Here is a 13,842-nt window from a genome sequence, read left to right on the forward strand (position 1 = left end):
GATCTTTTACTCTTTTAATGACATATGTAAATTATATGAACTTCAGACACTTCACTTAAAACATCCCAAGGCAAATGAAAATATACATGTAAATGTAGGTATACAGGCAAATATAGACATACAAAAGTGTAAAAATGTATTTTTACTAGAATGTGAAAGGTTTATTTTCAGTATTTCAACCCTCAAAACTAGTCAATAGTTGTTTATTTCACATTCACGCTGTGTTACTTGATTATTAACCTTAAGAAAATCTACTTCCCCTATTGAAAAGAAAAGTTTCTTTCCTGGAAATTGGAAGTATTTCTTGACATTGCGATTATCTTGTAATGCTTCACCACGATCAAATTGTACATGAGGTAGTATCAGAGATTAGCATCTTCAGTTTTTCACTCCAACTTCAGAGAAACATGTGAATTAAAATTCATCATTCACATTCAGTACATTGAAGCAGTACTGACACTAAAAGGAGAAAGAAAAAAAAGATATTCTGATTCAAGAAATCACATATTGATAGAACTTATCAAGTTAGTGGACCTAGGCAATTCCATTCTTTTTATTAACCATTTTGTAAGTCTAACCAGATTTTTCTCCACTTTTTCATATAATGATTGCCTAAGCCATAAGTAAAGATCATTGCACCGTTTCAAGTTTCACATGAATAAAAAAAACACAAATTAAGCAGACACAAATCAAATGAATGGTTTTAACCAAATCAAAGATTAAGGAAAGGCATGCATATTTTATAGGAAAAAAATAAGGTGGTAATTATACATTAGTTTAGATTGATTTGTAAACTTGGCAGTAACAATCTGTGTGTGAAATGGTTCCCTGATTACATCACACAGCATCCAGTGGCCGTTTCCGAAAGTTGTCAACAAAAATTTTACAACATCTGCAATATATGGCAAGCCAAATATGTCTCAATCACAATGGTTAAATCTTATAATATGATGATGACCCTTCTTTTTTAACTTTATGTTTCTAATTTTAAAACACATTTCAAGGGAAAAATATTATAAAACTAAACAATCAGAAATTCAGGACTTCGTAATTGTTTTAATATCTCATTTAATTCTGGGCTCATCACAATCATTATGGCACTTCATATGTTCCAGCTGATTGTGAATTGAGACTTCACTGGAATGGGAAATATTTCACAATCACAGGCAGCAAATCCTTACCAAATATTCTGAATTTCATAAACTCTACTGCCTACCAGCTTGTTTCCATAAAATATCCACCCATTATCATCCCATGAACATTCTTCATTAACTTATTAACAAGACATGATTTATGACACACCGAAGCCAGAATTGACTCCTTTTAAGGGATGCTCCAGGCTGAAAACATTTATATCAAAATAGATAGAGTAAAATTTACAGAGCAAAATGCTGAAAATGTGACATTGGATAACAAAGAACAAATTTATTGAATTTTAAAGTTTAGCAATATTTTTTTTTAATAGTTATATGCAAATCATCATGAATATTCATTAGATTGGCTGATGGTGTCACATCCCCACTTTCCTTTTTCTTATGTTATTACATGAACTCATAATTGTTTCATTTTTTCATACATGTGTGAACAATATGTCTCCTTTATAACAAAATAAAGTTGCAGCAATGAATATATAATGCAATAAATCAGTTGTCATTTGTCAGTTTTCAGTTTTTGGTAGAAACTAATTGAATAAACCTAATTTCATATAATAAAATACAAAAGAACAAGTGGGGATATGACATAATCAATTTGGTCATTGAATATTCATGAAGACATGCCTAGAACTGTTTCGACAGAATAATACATATCTTTAAAACTTTGTTATTCCTTGTCCAATTTTGATCAAATTTTCAGTGTTTAGTTTGTTGATTTTTCTTTATCTGTTTAAATCATTATTTTCAGCCTGAGCATCCCTTTGAGTTCTTATTTTACCCAAGAACGATAAGGAACTGGAACATACCCAGCTCAGCAGAAAATTATTAAAAGAAATGTCAAGTTTCAAGAAAGCTGTTCTCCCTGCCTTCATGAATGATGCAGCTATTTGCAGGAACGCAGAACCAGGGGGAGCCCCAATAAAAATATAAAAAAAATCATGTAAAAAAAAATTAAAATGTCCACCAAATTGTGGTTTTATGCATGCTCATGCCCCCACCCCTTCTCCTTTTTAAGTCCTTCCGCAGCCTGACTTGTTGGCTCCAACATGATTAAACAATGGATTTTTTTCTTCATATTTCAGCAAGTTTTATTGCTACCTAGATGTATCCATCACCTTTTGTGCACTTCATGACACTCTTTCCAGTGCCATACTTTATACATCATTCCATGATAAAAGGGATTGCCACATGAAGTAACTTCATTAATTTTGTTAGATGTGCGAGTAATTTTGTTGTAACAAGGTTTTACTAAACACTGTTTTGTATCAAAATCAACTTGATTAGAAACGCTTTCATATATTCCACCTTCAGGTTCATAATAACGTTTCTTAATATATTTTCAATCATATATGTTTTAAGTTGATTCCCTCTATTGTCAGCATTTAGAGACCTTTTCCTGATGAATTCATCTCAACATTAGCCGGAATATCATCGAATATGAATTCCTTGTGGGAATGGAGATCAGTCAGATGTTGCTTCACAACTTTGCTTGGAGTTTAGCCAATTCTTCTTCTGGTAGTCCCAGCTGGAAACACTTGGGGAAGTTTGGGTCCGTAATCGCATCTCTTTCCATGTTGAAAGGAGCAATGTTGAAGGTTGTCTTCCCGTCTATAGCTAACTGACTTAGGATTCTTCCAAGAACAGCAGCAAACCTGATATAACAAAATGAATAATAAATTTAATGGATGTTATTATAACCAAAGCCACTTTGAACAGCACTATCTCAAGACCTAAAACACCCCAAGACAACCCTGCATTCCGGCATTCTTATCAAGTATGCAACATAGCCTTGGGATATATACACACTACCATGACAAAAGAAATATTCTTACCTTTCTAACATCATACCAAAATAACAAGAAACAACAAATTTTTGTGTGCCTCCAGGCATACCTGTATTTCAATATAGGGAATCGAAAAATTCACAAGACTGATTATTTGAAGAAAATACAGGCAGATGGTTGTGGAAAGTAGTCCCTGAAATGTTTAGTTATTGTTTGAAGCAATAATGTCTGTAATTCGTTTACAAAAAGGTGCTCTGGTAAAAGTAAGAAAATCATGCAGATCCAATATAAAATCGAAATGGAAAATATCAAAATTGAGCACATGGGTCTAGGAACGTAGCCCAAAGCACTGTAAGAAGTGTAATACTATTGTTAGTTATATGATGGGGTGCAAACGCTGAAAACTACAGCATGCCAATGTTAATATTTGAAAGAATTATCTATCACATATTTGTGATAACTATTCTTAAGATCCTTAATCAAGAGGAAAATATCAGAAAACTCTCTCATACAAAAATCCCGCCGTGTTTTCCGAACATCTCTTGATTTTGCAGCCCGATGTAGAAGGGGTCCTAAAGCTACGCACTCGATTTTTCATGCAAAGAAATAGTATTTCCTGTGCCTTAATTTCTAAAATATGTTCATATTACTATAGGAAAATATGAAATTAAATTGAATATAAGTCCAAAATTCCAGACAGTTGCTGGTTTTCTCTGCATTTAGTGATTTATTGCAGCCTCTGTAGAAAAAATTGAAAAGGAATCGTTCATCACTCTGCAGTCACAGTTCCACACACTGAGTGCACATTCTGTCATTGATTTTGCATGCGCGAAGAGTGGTGCGTAGATTTAGGACCCCTTACCATCCTACTAGTTTTTGTCTGTTTTATTTGCTGATGATTATATCTATTTTCATCACCGACGGATTGAACGAGAACTCACTTGTATGCGTGACCGGCTCCACAGCAGAAGATGACATTCGGATGGCCCACCTTCCTGCAGTTATCAATCACAAAATTCCTGTCCGGCGTCATGGCATACAGACAGGTCTTGGTGTAGAGTATTGGACCCAGGGCCTGCAGTATCAAGTGCAATTCAAGTAAACATCAGGATCCCGTAACACAAAAGTTAGCAATCAATCGTACGCTTGATATTTTCACGATTGATTGTACAGTATAGTCAATGGAATCAATCATAGAAAAATGTTCTATGGTAATTCTACATTCTTAAAGCTTTGTATCATGGGCCCCATATGTTGAATCCACAAGATCCAAGACTACAAACATGTACACTGTATATGATCACAGCTTCCTTATGAGTTGGGATAAAATATCAATTCTCAGTCCATTTTTTTTTACTTGAAATGATCTTTGAGCTTCATTCAGTGATCTGAAATTTGTAATCACAGAATTGATCCTCCTTATACAAACTCTTTCTGGAACATGAAAATAAATTAAGATGATTTTTTTTCAAAATTAGAGAAAAAAAAAATCATTTATAGTTTGATAATAAATCCAAGAATTGATTAACCTCAAACACCTTGACTTGGAAACACATTATTCATCTAATACCACTTGTGATATCCAAAGCATCTCACACAAGTTTCATTTAATTTGAATAAATACCTTTGAGATGATGCAAAAATGATTTTTTTTTCATCAAAGTAAATTGATCTGAAACTACCTCAAACTTGATTCCATTACCAATCAAAATAACAAATGATTTTACCATACAAACATAACCAAGTATCATATCCATATCCAAAAGAAATCAATTTGATAATCTGAATCTCAAACTTAAAATGTTTTTTTAAGCTGATACATGGTACAATTATTTTGTTTAGGTTCATAGGAATTTATCGACCCAATTTGATGTCTGACATTGACCTGATCAAAATTTATATTTATCTTTTTACTTGATAATCATTGTCTGGATATTTTATAAAAGATGGATTTACACTTTCAAAATCATCTTGAAAATACAAAATCTTAACCCTGGTTTTGTTTTTGCTGTTTAACATGCAGAGTTTGTCAACTTTATACAAACAGTTTGAAACTGAATTTGACCTTGCTATGTGGTCCAAGACTCATTCAAAATAATGAGTGATTCTGGGGAGCGTTCCAAAAAAGAACTTGTCTGACGTTTTATCGGACAAATCCTGTTTTATCCGACAGGTACTTTACATGTAGTAACAAATGCTTCTAAACCAATCAGAATCCAAGAAAGTTGTCAGATCTGACAACTTGTTGGACAAAATTATTGATGAGACACCCCCCTGATCACCTTTCAGTCAAGGTTTCATGTAATAGGTCCTTATACTTTCAAAATTTTAGATGACATTAAAAAAAAATTAACCTTGATAAAACTTCAATGTTGACAAATGTCACCACCTCAGGAAAGTAGGTCAAACTTGAAGTGAATAGTATAATGCATGTTCAAATTGGAGGCAGGCTACAACTGTGAGGATGTAGAATCTCAATGGAGACCTATGATGCAGTTCAATTTTTTATTGGTTCTGCAGAATCTCCTACCCAAATGCAAAAGTTTTCTATGTCTCATGTTTTCATTTCGAAGATATCTATCTTTCCAACCAATAAGAGATCAGTTGAGCAAACTAGAGGTTTTTGAAAACTGCATTTCTGGGGGGGGGGGTGTATTCTACACATCCCTAGTCTTGGACTTGATGAATATAAAGACCTAGGGCCTGCACGATGAAAGCTTTCAATCAAACAGTGTTGCAACAATGGCATCCAACAGGAATACATTTCTGTATTATATAAAGTCAATGGAAAAGCCATCTATGCAGAAACAATGAAATTATTCAATTGTGCTGGATAGGATAAAGCATGAATTGATATTTCTATTGAAAAAAAATGTTTTTTATCACGTATACATGCAACATGCAAAACAGGATATTATAAAAAAAAATGTGTATGAAAGGCATGAAATGGTGAGATTACTTGTGGGTCAAAAAGTTGACAAATGATGCGACTGTGCAATTGCATTTTTAAAAAGTATGAAATTGGAAAATGCATAGTGGACAGAGCTGTGATCAAGTAAGGAAACCTGGGGAGGGGCATTTTATATTGAGAGTTTTGTCATTGTATTTCACTGACTAATTTGGTCTCAGCCAATCATTTGTAAGGATTTCAGTAGCTTATAATATTTGATGGTGAAAATCAATGACAATGAACTTCATGAAATGCTCCCCTGGTTGTTGATACAATTTAGGGCTTAGCTGGTGTACATCCTGTTCTCTCGGGGAATGTGTGTGTGTGAGATCATTACCAAGCCCCTTGGATAAGACTTCAAGTCATTGGTCCCCTTGTAACTGTTAGTAAAGTTTGTAACTAGCCGATTGTCTACAGTCCGCTGGCTTTTCAGCTGTTATCAAAGTTGGCGCCACCAACTGACCACGTGATCATCAATCGTAAGCCAATGGGTTCCCACGGTATAATGCATCTATGCTTTTGGCTACTCATTGTTCACCTTGCCCATTCAGAAGCTTTCACCCGCTTCATCATTCCGCAGTACGTGAGAAATGAATGGCAGCAAAAGAACAATGAATTGAAAGAACGGATAATGCCCATTCATGGGGACTTAAACCATCGTATCCTGACCCCAAAGGAGGCCGCCGATTCTTTTAGTCGTACCGCCTTCGATTACTTCGCTTCGCAACTTGACTTCGTTCAAGAAAACAACTCCCAAGAATATGTCGAGCATGAACCAAAAACCCTTGCCGATGCGCGGAAAAGAAAAAACTTTCTTCGCCGAAAAGCATTCAGCAAAGAGGGCACGGACGAGGACAGGAAAAACTTCCGAACGGCCGTTAAAGCAGTATCTTTTCTGAAAAAGCGATCTGACAAGAGGAAAGCCGAAAAGACCGCAGCTTACCAAGAAAAAAGATACAGAAATGACTTTTGGAACTTTTCGAAACAAGTATGTAACAGAGACTTTAACAAAACTATGCCTACCATTTCCTTCTCGTAAGAAATTGCGGATGAATGAATTAAAAAAAAATGACAAGCAGATAATAGGTGAAAGGAGATCCCCTTTCACCTATTATCTGCTTGTCATGTTTTAACCCCCTCATTGAATACCTCGGTCAAATGAAAGAAAGTCTGGGATATGACCTGAATGGCACCAAGATCATAACAACCCCGTACGCCGACGATTTTAATTTAATAACCAGTAATAAAGTACAACATCAAAAGATAATTGATCAGTTACATTCATACACATCGTCGATGGTACTTAAATTAAAACCTTCAAAATGTTGCAGTCTGTCAATTTGTGGAGGTACCCCGAAAGAAATCAAGTTCTCAATCGGCACAGAAAGTATTCGTTCAATCAGAGAAAAGCCGCACAAATTTTTGGGATCAAATATCTGTTTCAGTGGCAAACCAGCTGAAGTATGATTTTGTCCATAAGGAAATTGCTGACAGAATCCAAAGAGTAGACGAATTATCCGTTCGTCCTGAGTTTAAAGTTGCCATTTACTCACGATACGTACTCAATTCTATAAGCTTTTTGCTCACAGTTCATACATTACAAAAGACCCACTTAGATAAACTCGACGTTCAAACCGATGAATACCTGAAAAATTGGTTAGGTATCCCTTCTCGAGGTGCCAACATTGCTATGGTCCACTTACCTCAAGGTCTCAATATCCCGAGACTATCCGCCATTTAACGCCAATCCCAATCCACCGCTTTTAGCAGATCAAGAGTTAAAGCGGATTCAGTAGTTAATCAGGCGATTGACTCTATTATTGAAAGAGAGTCACAATGGTCACATAAACAATCAACTGTCGTACAATGTAACAAAACCCATCGTAGAGTTGAAAATGCTATCAATGTTGAGACCAGTACATGGCATACTGTGAAGAAAACCATTAAGAAGATAATAGAGGAAGACACTTATATAATATTGGATGGCCTTGAGGTTAATACAAGGAAATATTGGACGAGCTTTGCATAAATATTGGACGAGTCGAAGACGAGTCCAATATTTTGCAAAGCGAGTCCTATATTTCCTTGTATTGACCGAAAAATGGGACATCCAGTATTATGATTATTATTCATACAGAGAATTTTAGCAAATAATTTTTAACTTACCCTCCCGCCCTGAGACTCTGATTCTGCTGTATGATGGGGGGACCTAAAGCTACGCACTTTGTTTTCAAACAATAAAAACTGTCCCAATTTTAATATTTCAACAAATTATATTTCACTAATTTGTGGCAAACATTCTAAAGATCATTAACCAAGTAGAAAATATCACAAAACTCACTAATACGAAAATCCCGTCGTGTTTTTCGAAAACCTCTTAATTTCGCCGCCCGATGTAGAAGGGGTCCTAAAGCTACGCACTCGATTTATCATGCAAAAAAATAGTATTTCCTGTGCCTCAATTTCTAAAATATATTCAAATTATTATAAGATAAAATGAAATTAAAGCGAATATAACTCCAAACTTCCTAACAGTTGTTGGTTTTCTCTGCATTTAGAGATTTACTGCAGCCTCTGTAGAAAAAATCTAATAGGAATTGTTCATCACTCTGCAGTCACAGTTCCACACACAGTGCGCATTTGCCATTGAAAACTGCATGCGCGCGCGATGAGTGGTGCGTACACTTCGGGAATTCCCCTTCTAGTCGTCCAATATTTTCAATATTGTGTCACCTCGGAAAAAATATTAGGCGAGTTCAACAAACTTTTTAAGTGGGTCGAGTGCACCAACAAAATAACACTTGTATTTGGGCTCTAAAATTGTCTGTATGAATAATAATCTTAATTATTATTCATACAGACAATTTTAGAGCCCAAATACAAGTGTTATTTTGTTGGTGCACTCGACCCACTTAAAAAGTTTGTTGAACTCGCCTAATATTTTTTTCCGAGGTGACACAATATTGAAAATATTGGACGACTAGAAGGGGAATTCCCGAAGTGTACGCACCACTCATCGCGCGCGCATGCAGTTTTCAATGGCAAATGCGCACTGTGTGTGGAACTGTGACTGCAGAGTGATGAACAATTCCTATTAAATTTTTTCTACAGAGGCTGCAGTAAATCTCTAAATGCAGAGAAAAACAACAACTGTTAGGAAGTTTGGAGTTATATTCGCTTTAATTTCATTTTATCCTATAATAATTTGAATATATTTTAGAAATTGAGGCACAGGAAATACTATTTTTTTGCATGATAAATCGAGTGCGTAGCTTTAGGACCCCTTCTACATCGGGCGGCGAAATTAAGAGGTTTTCGAAAAACACGACGGGATTTTCGTATTAGTGAGTTTTGTGATATTTTCTACTTGGTTAATGATCTTTAGAATGTTTGCCACAAATTAGTGAAATATAATTTGTTGAAATATTAAAATTGGGACAGTTTTTATTGTTTGAAAACAAAGTGCGTAGCTTTAGGTCCCCCCATCATACAGCAGAGTCAGAGTCTCAGGGCGGGAGGGTAAGTTAAAAATTATTTGCTAAAATTCTCTGTATGAATAATAATCATAATACTGGATGTCCCATTTTTCGGTCAATACAAGGAAATATAGGACTCGCTTTGCAAAATATTGGACTCGTCTTCGACTCGTCCAATATTTATGCAAAGCTCGTCCAATATTTCCTTGTATTAACCTCAAGGCCATCCAATATTATATAAATATTGGTCTTATAGAGTGGAGCCACTCTTGGTCCAAGGAAAATTTGTCTCCTTGTAATTACTGGAAAATGAAAACCTAACTTGGAAATCTATTATGTATAATCTTCCAAAACGAGTTCTAAGTTTTGTTGTTAATGCATGTATTGACTCTTTGCCCTCTTACACAAACTTGCATACCTGGGGTAAACACCTAAATGATAAATGTATATTCTGCCCTGGTACCACAGGCACTCTCCATCATATACTCTCAAACTGCCCAGTCTTCCTTGAGAGATATGAGTGGCGTTATAATAACATTTTGAGGTTCATGCACAAAAAATTTCTTGAAAATTTGACCAACGGGAATATTTATACTGATTTAGAAGGGCATTCAATTGCCGGGGGCACCATACCTCCCCACATTCTCACATCCACTTTGCACCCAGATTTAGTAATTTTACGGGAAGATCAGAAAGAGATAATTATCACCGAATTGACAATCCCATTTGAAACCAACATTGATAATGCACACCAAAGGAAAGTCACAAAGTACGAATCGATCGTCAGGAATATCAAGGAAAAGGGGTACATGGTGTCATTTTACGCTGTAGAAGTTGGGGCAAGGGGCCTAGTAGACCGGAATAATAAACACTGTCTTAAAAAACTCCTCAGAACAACAACCTCAAAATTCTGACGAACCAAATTCTTCCATACCCTTTCTAAACTCGCCATACTCTCCTCTTTTTCGATATTCTACGCAAGAAAGAGCGAACTTGGGGGAGGTACGTCCCTTGGACCCGTAACCATCTCTAAGGGCCCAAGATGATTTATAACTATGGTTTCTTTTTTGCGTAAGGCAATGTACTTTACATATATTACTTTCAGTGCGACTGTGATATAGGAAATTGATTAAATGGGTTTTTTTCAACGTGATATCAACGACAGCTTTAACTAATTATTTCCTGCATTTATGTTACTCTAAACAATTTTCTATATTGTATACGTATTACTTGTTTTGTAATCCATGTACTGACCTGCCATTTGTTTGGCATCGAAACGATGGACCTGGTCTCTTTATGTATATATATATATATATTAGTGTCTTTGAACTTGAATAAAGTCATAATGAAAGAACAGTAGTAGTAGCAATAATAATAATGATACCATACAAACAAATACAGAGTGCCATACATATAAAATGAAGGTCATTGCCGAAAACAAATCTTTTTAGAGACTTCTTAAAAGATTCAAGTGTTGGGGATTTTCTGAATGTGAGAGGGAGTTTGTTCCATTCCATTGAGGATGCAACAGTTAAGGTTCTATCTCTGGTCTGTTTTTTGTTTATTTGGATAGGTTAATCTTCACATTTCAGAAAAAGGCAAACAGCCCATTTCTGAACTACGCTATGGCGTTTCTACAAATACCATTCACTACTTCTTTGGAGAGTGCTCAGTGCATTCACAGAATGAAAGGCAAATGTAACTCTGCCTTGCCAAAGTCATATTAGTGATGCAAATTGGAAGAAAAAAATTATGCAAGTACGTGCAATTACTCAGCCAATCAAACAAAATATGAAGTTTTTCAGTTCTGGGGCCCTGTTTCATAAACCTTGTTATAATAACAAATTTACAATAGTTAAAAGCTACCATAATCTTTCATTCTGATTGGTTGATAGTGAATTTGGGATAGAAATTGTGCACTGGTTATCATAAACAGGTCTTTATGAAATGTGACCCTGATAATGTGTCAGACAAGAAATGTTGATGTAACACTTGTCTGAGGCTTCATTGCACGGAGAAGCAATCAAACTTGACTTTAAAAACCAATCAAAAATGCATATCAGGGGCTTGGGATTGATTTTAAATTTTTGTTCAAACACAGCATTTTCTGCAAAGGGCCATTGGGTTGGTGCTCAGTTCAATACTTGTATTTGGGAAGACTTCAGAGGGGTGAATTATAAAGCTGTTCATAAATTAAGAGCGACTTTAAGAAAGACTGGTGAACCTTTTCCTAAAGCATCGTCAATGAACATTTAATGGCGAATATCATTTACCACAAGGGTCACCAGCCATTCTCAAAATCGCTCTTAACTTACGAACAGCTTTATGAAATGGCCCCCAGGTATTTCACTTGATTCAGAATTCACCTAAGTTACGTTCCATTCAATGTTTTTGACAGTTGTGTCCTGGAATTGTAGATGAGCCAGTGAGTTTAAACCCAGGACCAGACAAACTTGGAAAAATTAATATTTGCAGGGGTGGTACTGGGACAGGACTTTATTTCCAATTTAAAAAAACAAAACAAACAAATATTCCCTTTAAAATGCTCTGCTTACATTCAGACTCATAATATAGGAAAGTTGGCAGAAGTTCTCCTAATACCTCTAATAACATGATAACATCATGCAGCTTGGCTGGATATCCACTTGGTCTACTAGCAGATGGTCTACTTGTTAGATCGTCTTTTACACTTATCATGGCTCAACCCACTATACTAGCTCTACTATTAGTTTGGTATTATTACCATGATTGGTTCCGTCATCTCTTAATCTGTCATTTTATCATGCCAAGATGGCACAATTTAAATTTCACCTATTATTTGGCACTTTTGTCAAATTTTGTTCATAAATAGTTCATCTATTCATACAGACTAAATAAATGAAACATTTCAGCATTTAAAAAAAAGCTAAATAAATCAGTATTTTGGTGAGGAAATCAGTATACCATAGGAAAGCACAAAAAACTGAAACCTAAGAAATGAGTATTTTGCATGAAACCATCAGTAGTATTCTCATTTTTCAGATCTAAATACTGATTAGCACCAGTTGGAAGATCTGTAAGAAGCGAGTTCATATTACACTAACTGGGTATTGCCCAACGTGAATAGTTAATAGACTACCGGTAAGTGGAAATGGAATTAATGGCAGTAAGACCAAACGGTAAGTAGATGAACCAGTTAGACCATTCACTTGTAGGATGAGGCCAATATCAGACAAAGTGGAGGAACTGGTAGGAGACCAAGTGGCAATTTACCCCTGAACTCACCCTTTTACAATGCCGAGAAAGAAAGGCAATAACCTCCCTTTCTCTTTGAGGGTCGGGAGTGAAAGATCTAGAGTTGGGTCCCACTTCTGGACCTGATGCATCTATTCCAATCTTAACCCCACTCGTACCGTGTATTGGAACACAGTAGGTCGAGTGACCAAGAGTGTAGAAGCTACACACTGGAAATCTATGCGAGCAAACAAAAAAAATCATACCTGATTTTATAATAATTTTATTTTATAAATAATTCAATGTATCTCACTTTTTTTTCTCCAAATTCTGACTGCCGAATGATAAACAATTATACTTGATTTTCGCTTACGAAATCACCAATAGCCTTAATTCTCATCTACATTTTCATGAAGCAAATGCTAGCTATATTTCCTATGAAGCTCTAAAGCCCGCTGTATCTCATGGCACCTATTCTTTTGCGCATGTGTTGTCTGCGCTGCAGCAATGTGCACAGCATATTGGCCATGACATACGTGTAATCATCAAGAACAAAGCCGATCGGCTGAAATTAGCAAAACCGCAGAAAGATTTAACATGTTAAATGTCTGAGACATAGAGTTCATACTCAAGCTGATTTACAGTATGTATAAAGCCAAACCTGCTTGTCTATTTTATATAGGTACAAGGATATCCAATGTTATTTAATTATGGGTTCACCCATTTTGTCATGAGCACTCTGATAATAAACGGAGTCCAAACTTAATTTTCTTTGTTTCGGTAAATTATCTTGTTGGCGTCCAAGCACTTTCCTGACGACACAGAATGAATATAATGCACTTAAGTGATAGAATACAGAAAAAAATTCAATGGAATATACATGATGATAAAATCATGACAATGAAGTGTTTTGAACAAATGAAATACAGTGTTACAAGTGGAATGCCTCTGGCAGTATCACCAGCATTACAGGATTATTAAAGCAGCAGTGCTGACTTTGAGAACAACTACATGTACAATGAATTCACAAAAACACACAAAAACAATTCATAGCATGTTAAAATATTATTAGTTCACTGACCCTAAATGACCTTTGACCTTGAACACTGTGACCTGAACTTGATGAAAAGCAATCAGTAATGATTGATTACCTTTATGTCTACATGTAAGTTTCATGACCGAGGTCTATATAGGCCTACATTCAAAATTGTGATAACATTTCAAACTTCTAACCTTAACCTTGATATTTCATGTCCAAGTTTCAT

The 13,842-nt window shown here is 35.5% G+C and overlaps 1 protein-coding gene across 2 annotated transcripts in view; it reads right to left on the minus strand.

Annotated features, from left to right (window-relative positions):
* Positions 1 to 1,556: 1,556 nt before the first annotated feature.
* Positions 1,557 to 13,842, minus strand: part of LOC121407981 (monomeric sarcosine oxidase-like) — a 50,440-nt gene continuing 38,154 nt past the window's right edge. For both annotated transcript variants that reach the window (XM_041599266.1, XM_041599265.1), the window contains exons 7-8: positions 3,880 to 4,013; positions 1,557 to 2,806 (exon numbers count right to left, since the gene is read on the minus strand). In XM_041599266.1, coding sequence (XP_041455200.1) covers positions 2,632 to 2,806; positions 3,880 to 4,013 — 309 coding nt within the window. In that variant the 3' untranslated portion in view covers positions 1,557 to 2,631. The remainder of the gene's footprint in view (positions 2,807 to 3,879; positions 4,014 to 13,842) is intronic.

This window comes from Lytechinus variegatus, chromosome 2 (assembly GCF_018143015.1).
Source record: "Lytechinus variegatus isolate NC3 chromosome 2, Lvar_3.0, whole genome shotgun sequence".
Taxonomy (NCBI): Eukaryota; Metazoa; Echinodermata; class Echinoidea; order Temnopleuroida; family Toxopneustidae; genus Lytechinus; species Lytechinus variegatus.